General features: G+C 33.0%; 3 protein-coding genes across 3 annotated transcripts; all 3 read left to right on the top strand.

The window, feature by feature from the left end:
- The first annotated feature begins 514 nt into the window (after positions 1–514).
- Positions 515–1,555, top strand: LOC147937874 (ABC transporter B family member 15-like). Its single transcript, XM_087465318.1, has 4 exons — positions 515–751; positions 1,030–1,084; positions 1,215–1,393; positions 1,487–1,555. The coding sequence occupies exons 1-4, from the start codon at positions 515–517 to the stop codon at positions 1,553–1,555; spliced, it is 540 nt and encodes a 179-aa protein (XP_087321444.1).
- LOC104710674 (ABC transporter B family member 15) lies at positions 1,253–6,483 on the top strand. Its single transcript, XM_010427310.3, has 5 exons — positions 1,253–1,393; positions 1,487–1,944; positions 3,337–3,877; positions 3,961–4,854; positions 4,935–6,483. Exons 2-5 carry the CDS (start codon positions 1,610–1,612, stop codon positions 6,303–6,305), a joined length of 3,141 nt encoding a protein of 1,046 aa, XP_010425612.2. The 5' UTR covers positions 1,253–1,393; positions 1,487–1,609; the 3' UTR covers positions 6,306–6,483.
- A 5,371-nt stretch (positions 6,484–11,854) lies between these two features.
- Positions 11,855–13,250, top strand: LOC104710673 (putative galacturonosyltransferase-like 10). The gene has a single exon (XM_010427309.3). It carries the CDS (start codon positions 12,004–12,006, stop codon positions 13,096–13,098), a length of 1,095 nt encoding a protein of 364 aa, XP_010425611.1. The 5' UTR covers positions 11,855–12,003; the 3' UTR covers positions 13,099–13,250.
- Positions 13,251–13,515: the final 265 nt, after the last annotated feature.

Here is a 13,515-nt window from a genome sequence, read left to right as displayed (position 1 = left end):
ATAGTTAATCCAAGGATTAAAAAGAAAATCGTAAAGAAAATCTTTGGGAGATCTAATTCCAAAACAAAATGAGATAAAATAGAAGACAAGAAATACATATGAACAATTAATTTGAAATTACAATCGTATCTTGTTTTCTCAAAAAAATTTATGTTTGATTAATTTAAAATTGGCCAAAACATGAATAGTATTTTAAATTTTATACTATAAGTTAAGCAGCCGAAGTTATGAGAAGCCAACTGGATTTTCTGTCTCTCTCGGTTTCTATAAATAGCTGCTGGCTACCACATTCGATGGACGAGAAATGTGAACTAAAACATCACATAACAAAGAAACCCATAAAAAGCAAAAAGAACAAAAAAAAAAAAAAAAAAAAGTTTTCCACATATAATATTACTGCACGAAAAGAGAACCTCTCCAAGAAGCAGAGAGAGAGAAACAAACTCCTGTCGTTTCGTTAAGGTCAGGTTGTCGTTTAGTTTTCTCTTTCTCTCTTTTTGGGTACTATAGAAATATGGGTAAAGAAGAAGAGAAAGAGAGTGGGAAGAAGAAGATGAAGGGTTTGGGAAGCGTTAGATCGATATTCATGCACGCTGACCGCGTAGATTGGGTGCTAATGGGATTAGGGTTCATCGGAGCCGTCGGTGATGGTTTTACAACCCCACTTGTTCTTCTCATCACAAGCAAGCTCATGAACAACCTTGGTGGTTCATCTTTTAACACTGAAACCTTCATGCAAAGCATCTCCAAGGTACTTCTTATATTTTACTTTTTTTTTTTTATCTTAATTGTGATCACAATCTGTTTTTACTTGGATGCTTTATTTTTCAGAATCCGTTGACATATTGTCAGAAAATCAACAAGATTACAAACATTTAATAATAAGCTGATTGACTCATCATCATAGTCATTTCTTTTAATAGACTTTAATCTATATATGACACATGCACTTCACTTTTATATATTCATGAGGATGAGGCAAGTGGAAAGAGAACTGATGATGTGTTTATTGTTTTGTGTAATCAACAGAACGCTGTAGCTTTGCTTTATGTGGCTTGTGGATCTTGGGTTGTGTGTTTCCTTGGTAAGCCTTTCTAATAATGTTAACCTTTCCTTTTCTAATTAGTTGACTACACCAATTTAAAATTAACGAATTTTTAATTAAACTTGTGGATGGGATTAAATTTTTTTTTTTAATATTTCAAAAAAAACAGAAGGATATTGTTGGACAAGAACAGGGGAGCGACAAACAGCAAGAATGAGAGAAAAGTACTTAAGAGCGGTGTTAAGACAAGATGTTGGTTACTTTGATCTTCATGTCACAAGCACTTCTGATGTTATCACTAGTGTCTCTAGTGACAGCTTCCTCATCCAAGACGTCCTTAGTGAAAAGGTCGCTTCTCACTTTTTTTTTTTTTTAATTATCTTTCATAATCCTTATCATGATTTTATTGTGTTTCTAAACCGGGTTTTCGATTTGGTGTAGTTACCGAACTTTTTGATGAGCGCATCAATGTTCGTTGGAAGCTACATAGTCGGCTTTGTCTTGCTATAGAAACTCGCCATAGTTGGCTTACCATTCATTGTCCTCTTAGTGATTCCCGGCCTTATGTACGGACGAGCCTTAATAAGCATTTCGACGAAGATACGCGAAGAGTACAATGAGGCTGGTTTTGTAGCTGAGCAGGCTATCTCTTCGGTGCGAACCGTCTATGCGTTTTCAGGAGAGAGGAAGACCATATCCAAGTTCTCAACTGCGCTTCAAGGGTCGGTGAAGCTAGGGATTAGACAAGGACTTGCTAAGGGGATCACCATAGGAAGCAATGGAATCACATTCGCCATGTGGGGGTTCATGTCTTGGTATGGAAGCCGGATGGTCATGTACCATGGTGCTGAGGGTGGTACCGTCTTTGCAGTTGCTGCTGCTATTGCTATCGGTGGCGTGTAAGTATCTCTATCTAAAAGATGACCCGTGAGAAAACAATTAAATACTTATCTTATTTTACAGTGAGATATGCAAAAACGGTTTCAACAATTAAAATATTAAAATTGTGATATTAGTATCATATACAAAATATTATAGAAATACTTTTTCAAAAAATTAATATATAAATATTACTATCATATAAAAAATATTAGGGCGCCAATTAATATAAATGTATTTATGGTAGTAGGAAAAAAAAACAAATACCGGACAATGAAAAAAATGGATATTTTTTTGTGAAACCTATTGAATATTTTTAATTTATTTTCGAACATATTTAGATTTTTAATTTATAATTTTTTTTCCATGTTTGGATGTTATGGTAATTTATTTTAACTTAACACTAGGATATATCCCGTGCTTAAAGCACGGGTTAACATCTAAAAAAAATTATAATATAATAATAAAATTATTATTATTTTTTTTTTAATATTTTGTTTGAGGTAATATTTACTTTTAATTGTTATGTAAATCTATTAGTCTATTTGAATACTAATTATTTTAGAATATTATAGTATTTTATTTTTGACGTATTATTGCAGTTTTATATTGTTTATATGTTATATTTGCATCATTATTTTGTGAAATATAAAATAGTAATTTTAATATTATAATTGTGAGCAAATAAAAATTATTAATTTATCATCTATATAAATTTAGTTTTACCAACCCGCCAATGTGGAAATTAAAACACACATTTTTATACATTTAGTAATATATCTTCGTTTTAGAAAATTCAAATCACAACATATACAAAAAAATATGTAATTTATTTATTATAAATATTATATGAAAATTCTAAACAATTTGTAAATAAAATAAAATAAAGATGATAGGAGAATCATAATTTGAAGTCTTAACAAAATCTTCGAATTTAGTTATTAAAAATAATTGTATTGTATACTTGGATATAAAGTATTAGTTTTTAAAATTCTGATTGGTTTATATATTTTTAAAAAAATTAATTAGTAATTTCGTCCATAATTTATTAGAGAGAGAAAATATTTTTTAAGATTTTTTTAAATTTTTTAATATTTGATCTGTGAGTGTTTTTTTATTTTTGATTAATTATATATATTTAAATTAGTTAATTAAACTTAATAGATTTTTTCTAATGGCAATTTAGTGTAATTTTTAACACATTTTAAGGTTAGTTTCATATTTGTACTTCTCAATTAATATAGTAGGATGTCTATATGACTAGAGTGACTATTTGGTAGGGGTTTTTTTTTGTAGAGTAGTAGTAAAGTAAAAAGAAAATACATTAGTTGTTTCTTGTAACAAAAGAAAGATAATAATCTTTAGTACCCGTATCAAGATCTTGATCTTTGGTATATTTGTTGTTACTTCAGATCACTCGGCGGTGGTTTGTCTAATCTCAAGTACTTCTTTGAGGCGTCTTCAGCTGGGGAGCGAATCATGCAAGTGATAAACAGAGTTCCTAAGATTGATTCAGACAATCCTGATGGCCACAAGTTGGAGAACATTAGAGGAGAAGTCGAGTTCAAGAACGTAAAATTTGTGTATCCATCGAGACTTGAAACATCCATATTTGACGATTTTTGTCTGAGAGTTCCTTCTGGCAAAACCGTGGCTTTGGTTGGAGGAAGCGGTTCGGGAAAATCAACCGTGATTTCGCTTTTGCAAAGGTTTTATGACCCGCTTGCTGGAGAGATTTTAATAGATGGTGTATCCATTGATAAGCTACAGGTGAAGTGGTTGAGGTCACAAATGGGTTTAGTTAGCCAAGAGCCAGCACTTTTTGCCACAACGATAAAGGAGAATATATTGTTTGGTAAAGAAGATGCATCTATGGAAGATGTTGTGGAAGCTGCCAAAGCCTCTAATGCTCATAATTTCATTTCTCAGCTACCCCATGGCTACGACACTCAGGTTAGATCCCACGTTTGAACGCTTATCGATTACATAATTTTTTTATCGGAGGTTTGAGTTAGTTTTTTTGTGTAAACAAATAGGTTGGGGAAAGAGGAGTGCAAATGTCAGGAGGACAAAAGCAAAGGATTGCAATCGCCCGCGCAATAATCAAATCGCCGATAATACTTCTTCTTGACGAGGCAACAAGCGCATTGGACTCTGAATCCGAAAGAGTAGTTCAAGAAGCCTTAGAAAACGCCTCGATTGGTCGTACAACTATTCTTATCGCTCACCGTCTCTCTACAATCCGTAATGCTGATGTTATCTCGGTGGTTCAGAACGGTCAAGTAGTGGAGACTGGATCACATGATGAGCTAATGGAAAACGTAGATGGTCAATACGCTTCATTAGTCCGCTTACAACAGATCGAAAAGCAAGACTCAGATATGAACATTAACGTCAATGTACAGATGGGTCCAGTCCCGGATCCTAACAAAGATTTGAGAAGTAGTTCTAGAGTCTCCACTCTTAGCCGTTCAAGCTCTGCTAACTCATTTACAGGTCCAAGCATTGTGAAGAATCTATCCGAAGATAACAAGCCGAAATTACCATCGTTTAAGCGACTATTGGCAATGAATTTACCGGAATGGAAACAAGCGTTGTATGGTTGCATAAGTGCAACCTTGTTCGGAGCCATACAGCCAGCGTACGCATATTCTTTGGGGTCCATGGTGTCTGTTTATTTTCTTACCAGCCACGACGAGATCAAGGAGAAAACAAGGATATATGCATTATCTTTCGTCGGCCTAGCCATTCTTTCATTCTTGATCAATGTCAGCCAACACTACAACTTCGCATACATGGGTGAATATTTAACCAAACGTATCCGAGAACGGATGCTCTCTAAGGTGTTAACATTTGAGGTCGGGTGGTTCGATAAAGATGAGAACTCAAGCGGCGCTATTTGCTCTAGACTCGCAAAAGATGCTAATGTGGTAAGTAGATAAAATTTCTTAACGAACAATGTTATAGCGTTTCTTGATATTTCTTATGTTTTTTTTTTTTTTAAATATAGGTGAGATCGTTGGTAGGTGACCGGATGGCATTAGTGGTACAAACAGTATCGGCTGTAACCATAGCTTTCACAATGGGATTGGTCATAGCTTGGAGGTTAGCACTAGTGATGATCGCGGTGCAACCAGTGATTATTGTTTGCTTTTACACTCGCCGTGTTCTACTCAAAAGCATGTCGAAAAAAGCAATCAAGGCTCAAGACGAAAGTAGCAAACTAGCCGCAGAAGCTGTTTCCAACGTCCGAACCATCACAGCGTTTTCGTCACAAGAACGTATCATGAAAATGCTCGAAAAGGCCCAAGAAAGTCCACGGAGAGAAAGCATACGTCAATCTTGGTTCGCAGGGTTTGGGCTTGCCATGTCTCAAAGCCTCACGTCGTGCACTTGGGCTTTGGATTTCTGGTACGGTGGTAGATTGATACAAGATGGGTACATCACGGCTAAAGCTTTGTTCGAAACGTTTATGATCTTGGTCAGTACTGGTCGTGTCATTGCTGATGCTGGAAGTATGACCACAGATCTAGCCAAAGGTTCAGATGCGGTCGGGTCTGTATTCGCTGTGTTGGATCGTTACACATCTATTGATCCAGAGGATCAAGATGGATATGAGCCAGAAAGACTAACAGGTCGAGTTGAATTCCTCAACGTGGACTTCTCATACCCGACAAGACCAGATGTGACTATATTCAAGAACTTTTCCATTGAGATAGACGAGGGGAAGTCCACTGCGATCGTTGGTCCAAGCGGGTCAGGTAAATCAACAATTATTGGTTTGATCGAACGGTTCTATGACCCGTTAAAGGGTATTGTGAAAATCGATGGTCGTGATATAAGGTCGTATCATCTAAGATCACTTCGTCAACACATAGCTTTGGTTAGCCAAGAACCGACTTTGTTCGCTGGGACTATCCGAGAGAACATCATATACGGAAGAGCATCTGACAAGATCGACGAGTCCGAGGTTATCGAGGCAGCGAAAGCAGCGAACGCTCACGACTTCATCACATCGTTAACAGATGGATACGACACTTACTGTGGAGACAGAGGAGTACAATTATCCGGTGGTCAAAAACAGAGGATTGCAATAGCTAGAGCGGTTCTAAAGAACCCATCAGTGTTGCTCCTAGACGAAGCAACAAGCGCTTTAGACAGCCAGTCAGAGCGGGTGGTACAAGATGCGCTCGAGCGTGTGATGGTTGGGAGGACGAGCGTAGTGATCGCACATAGGCTGAGCACAATTCAGAACTGTGATGCAATCGCAGTTTTGGACAAAGGGAAACTTGTGGAACGTGGGACTCACTCATCCTTGTTGTCGAAAGGTCCTACAGGTGTTTACTTCTCATTGGTCAGTCTTCAGACAACTTCTTGTTAACTTAAACAATGTTGTTTCATTTCTAATGAAATTGACCACAACATTATATTATTTGTAAGCAAATAAATTGTCCAAAAAGTCTTGTGTTCGAAGCAGGATACAATTTCAACACTAGAGCAAAGAAATGTTAAAAACAAAGCTTGTTAATTAAACTGAAATAAAGTAAACGTTTACACAATTTAGTCTCAAAGTTTTAAGATAAAGCTCTTCTTATCTTGCCAACAAAATAAAAAGCTCTTCTTATCTACAAGTATTAATATATGAGATTTACACATCTTCAACAATTCGAATCATGATATGAAATCATTGGAACATGGCATAAACCCAATTTAATTTTACTCCCAAGTTTTACTTTTATTCAAGTGATGGGCTGCTCTAAGATATGGGTAACTCTCATGAGTAATATGAAGTTTGCTAGCTACGCCAAGTATTGGCCAACACATAGCCACACATACAAACAATATAAATGTTTTGTTAGCTACATGAACTATTGTCATTACATAAGGACATGCATAAACAAACATGAGTTATGTGTACAACACCGTAACCATCTAATTCCGATGATTTGTTTGCCGGAATCCGGTGTTGACTGGTATTGACCGGCGTTGACCAATGTTGACCAAAAAATTAAAAATTTTATTTATTTTTACAAAAAACAAAAGTTTAAAAAAATTACATAACTTTACAAAAAAATTATATAATAAATTTTTACTACAAAATAATACAACAAATATACATTTTCCTTTTATAAATTCAAAATTTGGTTTTTAATTTTATACCATATCATTTGTATACCCTATTATATTTTATTATGTAGCATGCTATTAAATATTTTTATATAACAAGTATATAAAAATAATGGTAAATCAAAGGTTAAATATATAGCAAGGTGCAATATACTTTGACAAAAAAAAAAACAAATTAGACTCAATTATAAAAAGTCTATGAACATTTTTAAGCCAAAAGATTTTAAGAAAAAATTATATGTCTCATCATTTGTTATATCTCATATTATATTTGTTATATAAAAGGAAATTTTTGTATATAACAAAATTTTACTACAAAGTATTATAACAAATATACATTTTCCTTTTGTATATAACAAATATAATATGGTACATAACAAATATACATTTCCCTTTTGTATATATAATAAATATAAAGGAAATTGTATATATGTTATACTATTTTGTAGTAAAATTTTATTATATAATTTTTTAGTAAAGTTATGTAATTATTTTGTTGATTTTTGTTGTTTATGAAAAAAAAATAATTGGTCAACGCCGGTCAATATCGGTCAACGTCGGTTAATACCGGTCAACACCGGATTCCGGCAAAGAAAATATCAGAATTAGATGGTTATGGTGTTGTACACATAACTCATATTTGTTTATGCATGTCTGTATGTAATGACAATAGTTCGTGTAGTTAATAAAACATTTATATTGTTTGTATGTGTGGCGATGTGTTGGCATATACTTAACGTAGCTGGCAATCATTTTTCCTTATTAAAAGGAAAAGGTAATGAGCCGGTTTTGGGCCGAATTGGTAAAATTTATAATATTGATAACATTTCTTAAAAGGCCACGACTTGAGAACTATTAAGGCTAGACACTACTGGTTGTTAAACATTTTTTTTTTTTGAGAATTATTTATATTTCTAATAAAAAATACATAACAAAGAGATATGAGACGATGAAAAGACCAAATCTTCCTACTAGAAAATATTCATAATATTTCTTGTGATGAAAATAGGCAACTTTGCAAAACATAAATTAACATTGTTATGATTAATAGATCTTATTATATAAAGTTTGATGATAAAATTACTAATTAACAAGATTGTGACATATGTCAATTGTATCATTTATATGTAGGTTGATGACAAAATTACTAATTAACAAGATCGTGACACATGTCAATTGTATCATTCAGATGTTGACACATGTCAATTATAAATTTATTAATATTTTAAAAAATAAAAATGTAAAAACTCAAAACCTACCATAAAAAGGTTTTTTTATAAAAGTAAAAAAGAAAGAAAACCTAATTTTATTCAAAATCTTTTAAAGAAAAAAAAAACATTTCTAAACTTCCAAAAGTAAAACAAAAATTTTGTTTTGAATAGTTTAAAAAAAAAGGCAATTATAAGAAAATTATAAAATTTAAACAGCTTTAAAAATTAGAAAAGATCATTATAAAGAAATTATATATATATATATATATAATAAAATTCAAAATTATAATATTGTTTACTTATTTTAATTTTAAGGTTCTAATTTTACAAGAAAAAGGATTACTTTTATATAAGATAAAAAAAAATGATTGTGAAAATTATACAATTAATTACTGTTTCTAAAAAATATAAATATTCACCTTTACATAAAGAAAGAGATTGTTGAAGTAAAATAAAATAAAATAAAAGTAGATCGTTTCATATTTTTTTCACCAATCAAATAATTTATTCAAAAAATTGCTATTGTAATATATAAAATTAACGTATGCATTTTTATAACTATAAAAATTTTAAAATGCAGAGACATAATAGGTTATTTAATGCGTTCATAAAGACAATTTGTTGGTAGTAGTAAATACTAAAGAGTATATTTTAACAGTAAAATATATTTGTGTATACAAATACATTTTTAGTGGTAATGTAGATAGTAGATTTGTAAATAGATATACATTAGTGTATTATAGCAAGCAAAAAAAAAAAACTATTTTCTATAACTAAAAGTTTATCACTTTACTTATATATATTGTTTTTACTTACGAAAAGAATTAAATATATATTCTTTGTTAATTAAATTTTATCTTAATAACTTTAAACTCATTTTCTTTAACTAAAAGTGTATCTATTTCCTTTTTTTTTTCAACCAAACAATAAATTAAAAGAAAATTCTTAGGTAAGTTGCCCAAAAGCCTGAGGGAAGGGGTTTACAAAAGAAACTTCAGAGATAAGAGAACGCGAAACACGGCCAAGACAATCCGCCTTCGTATTTGACGCACGCGGGATCCAAGAGATGGAGAATAGTGGGAAAGACTCCAGCAAGTTAAACTCATCGAGCATGTTGGAGAAGGACGACCAATATTCAGGGGACTACACCATAGTGAGTAACTCAGCACAATTAGTCTCGAAATGTTGACAAGCGATCCCTGCAGCACGTATCCGCTTCATGGCCCACAACAACGCTTCTAACTCCGAATGCAGGGGGAGGGGCTCCGTCTTAGACACTTGGCACCCTACAACAAGGTTCGCTCCTCACCAACGCAACACCACCAGCCCAATCCTGAATGCACATTGGTTGTTTTTTAAGAACATCAATCTGACAACGCAGTAAAGAAACCTGGACATCCAAAGACGGAGATGGAGCTGACATGACCGCCGTAAAAGAGAGCGCCTCTTCCCAGACTAACTTATCACCCAAAGCCTGACTAATTATATCATTCGCTTCAATCTCTAAACCTTGGAAATTTTTTTATTTATGGTATTCCAGATTGCCCATAAAATCTATGGTAATTGAAGAAGTTGATCAGGATCACCCTGTTGAGAGGCATCCCTCCAGAAAACAAACTTCAAATTCGAGTACACCGACTTATAAGGAAAACCCTATGACGAGACCAGAGTTGTAGATAAATCTCAAACTTCATACAAGCGAAGACATTCAAAGAAAACATGATTAATAGTCTCAACCACAGAGTCACACATTTTATACCAAATATCATATTAGACACCTCGGTGTATCTATCTACTTTTATAGATAGTTTTTACTTACTAAAACTATTTACTTTATATTCTTTGTTAATTTTAATTTTATTTTAAAAACTCTAAACCCGCACATTGGACGGGTCCTAATCTAGTAATATATAAACTAAATAACAAATAAAAGTTATTATACAGAGATAATTTATAATCAAAAGTTTCACCAGCTTTGACATTATTGAAAGCAACTCGTACCAAAACGATTCTTTTTTGTTAAGTTGCTTCTAAAATGAGAAGTCGCTAGAACTGGTAATGTTAGGAACTTTTGTAATCAGGTAGACATAATTCCAAAGTGAGATATACACTCATTAGTCATTACAAAGAATAATGATACTGCCAGCCCACAGCCGCACATACAGCTGTATTCAAACATTACACTGTATTTTTGTTTCTTGTTTTCGAATGTAACTTTATTGAACAATTGGTAGAAAATGTGAACTTTTTTGAAAGAAAAATAAAATCAATTTCCTAAGAAAGCAGTTTTGCATGATTAAACATAAAACCGATAACGACTCTTCTGAAATATCTTCTATTTTCTGTTCGAAATATTAGTTTTCATAACTTTTCAATATGGGTTATTTCTTTCGTTCATATATATTCAGATCAAAATATATCTACAAAAATTGGTGATGTCTACCATTTAGACTTTTAATAGCCTCGAGCATTTGTTGTGTGGAACTTATCAATACTATAAATAGTAGTTAAGAAAATTTGCTTATCCAGAGAGATTAATATGTTACCTTTTAAAAAGTGAATACTAAAACATAAAATATTGGATACGTCTTGTGAAAAATTGCAACGGTTAGATTTGTTTGACATGATACTACAACTAGTATATCACTGTTAGTACAAAAGAACTTAATAAACTCTACTTAGGGAAACAACAAATTCTAGTCATAGAAATCAGTGAAACCTGCAAATAAAATCCATCTAAACGAGGAATACTCACATGCTTTGTAGTAGAACACAAACACTTTTTTAATAATTTTTAACATAAAAAGAGCATTGCATCCAATGAATGTGAGCTGACCATTTAAATATAATTATTATCTTTTGGGCGTTAGTCAATAGTTACATATTATTAAAAAGGTTATATATAGTTTTTGTATATCGAAATAAGTAGAAAAGCACATGGAGCCATGTGTTCATTGGACCATTATCAACCCATATTCTAAAATTGCTGGATTCCTACAGCCTTAACATGCTTTTCTTTGTATTTGTAACATTTATGTCGATGCGTGTAATGTATACGTTTCCATGCGTATTCATTTGATTAATTTATTATAAAAAAATTAGTTAACCTTTCATATTTAATAAAAACTTTATGTCAATGTTGACTATGATGAGTTCGTTAAACCTAACATTTATTTCTGTAAACAAATATAGGTTAAACTTATATATCGTTTATTTAGTATCTTTGTCTCGGCTTAGCATGTAGTAATTGTCTTCAAGTTGAATATGAACAACAACTCAAAATTCACAAAAACTTTTGAATAAATTTAGAAGAGATATGTATGCGAAATATTGAACTAGATAATATGTATCCTTTTAGTCTTTCCTACCATATACAATGAACAATAGTAATTACCAATACATTTTTTATTGCCGCGTTTCAAATTAAATGTCCTAAATAAATACTATATAAATTGTTTTGAATTGATTGTGATAGAATATAAATAGTAAATTTTTAGGGGTTTCTAGAAATAAATAAAAAATATCTAAGGAAAAAAAAAACAATGATAGTGACATAAAAGAAAACGAGTTTTAAAAGAGCGTATTTTGACCATCTTCTTTACAAAACCGCGTTTTCAGTTCTTGTCTTCGTCTTCTTCCTCGACCTTTCTCTCTTTCTTCAAATATTCCAGAAACTTTTTTCTAGACTAAACCTTTAAAAAGAGCTTTGCTTTTGAGAGATCTTAGGCATACTTCTCTCTGATGATGTCTAGTTCAAGATTAGTCTCTAGACTAATAATCTTCATTATAATCTCCACAGCTTTCTTCACCATCGAATCGATTCGATTACTTCCAGATTCGTTCGACGATGCATCTTCAGATTTCATGGAAGCTCCAGCATATCAAAACGGTCTCGAATGCTCTGTTTTAGCCAAAAACAGACTATTGTTAGCTTGTGATCCATCAGCTGTTCATATAGCTATGACACTAGATCCAGCTTACTTGCGTGGAACGGTATCAGCAGTCCATTCCATTCTCAAACACACTTCTTGCCCTGAAAATATCTTTTTCCACTTCATTGCTTCGGGTTCAAGTCAGGGTTCGCTCGATAAGACTCTCTCCTCTGTTTTCCCTTCTTTGAGTTTCAAAGTCTACACTTTTGATGAAACCATGGTCAAGAATCTGATCTCTTCGTCTATAAGACAAGCTCTTGAGAGTCCATTGAATTACGCAAGAAGCTACTTATCCGAGATCCTTTCGTCGTGTGTTAGCCGAGTGATCTATCTCGATTCAGATGTGATTGTAGTCGACGATATTCAGAAACTATGGAAGATTTCGTTATCGGGGTCAAGAACAATAGGTGCACCAGAGTATTGCCACGCAAATTTCACAAAGTACTTCACAGATCAGTTTTGGTCCGACCGGAAACTCTCGAGCGTCTTCGATTCGAAAATGCCTTGTTATTTCAACACGGGAGTGATGGTTATCGATTTAGATAGATGGAGAGAAGGTGATTACACGAGAAAGATCGAAAACTGGATGAAGATTCAGAAAGAAGATAAGAGAATCTACGAATTGGGTTCGTTACCACCTTTTTTACTTGTGTTTGGTGGTGAGATTGAAGCTATTGATCATCAGTGGAACCAGCATGGTCTAGGTGGAGACAACGTTGTGAGTAGTTGTAGATCGTTGCATCCTGGTCCGGTTAGTTTGATACATTGGAGTGGGAAAGGCAAGCCATGGGTTAGGCTTGATGATGGTAAGCCTTGTCCGATTGATTATCTTTGGGCTCCTTATGATCTTCACAAGTCACAGAGACAGTATCTTCAATACAATCAAGAGTTAGAGATTCTTTGATTTAATTATTTCATTTTTTTTTTTGGTATGGTAAATTTTGTCTACTCATTACATGGGTTCTATTTTTTGCTTTTTTTGATGTACATAAAACTGAAATACTTCGAAGATATTGATCTATATCGAAATACCAAATAATTATGATTTATGACCAAGGTCTGCTTTTGTTCGGCTTGTATATCATCCTTTGTCTTATGGGTTGCGAATAAATATTAGCTTATTTGCGTTCTATCATAGAACTTTTATGTCAGATAACGGAAAGACGTCCTATTTCCCCCTCAGAACTATCACATCATATTAGATCCATCCCGAACTTTGACCTTGTTTTACATCTCTCTCAAACTTAAGTTCTCCACCCATAGGTAAGGAATTAGCAAAAAGATTTTGTGTCCATTGAATAAATAAGGTTTAGCAAATGCT

This window comes from Camelina sativa, chromosome 9 (genome assembly GCF_030686135.1).
Source record: "Camelina sativa cultivar CO46 ecotype springtype chromosome 9, ASM3068613v1".
Taxonomy (NCBI): domain Eukaryota; kingdom Viridiplantae; phylum Streptophyta; class Magnoliopsida; order Brassicales; family Brassicaceae; genus Camelina; species Camelina sativa.
The sequence above is the reverse complement of the archived record's forward strand: the minus strand, read 5'-3'. Positions and strand labels throughout refer to the sequence as shown.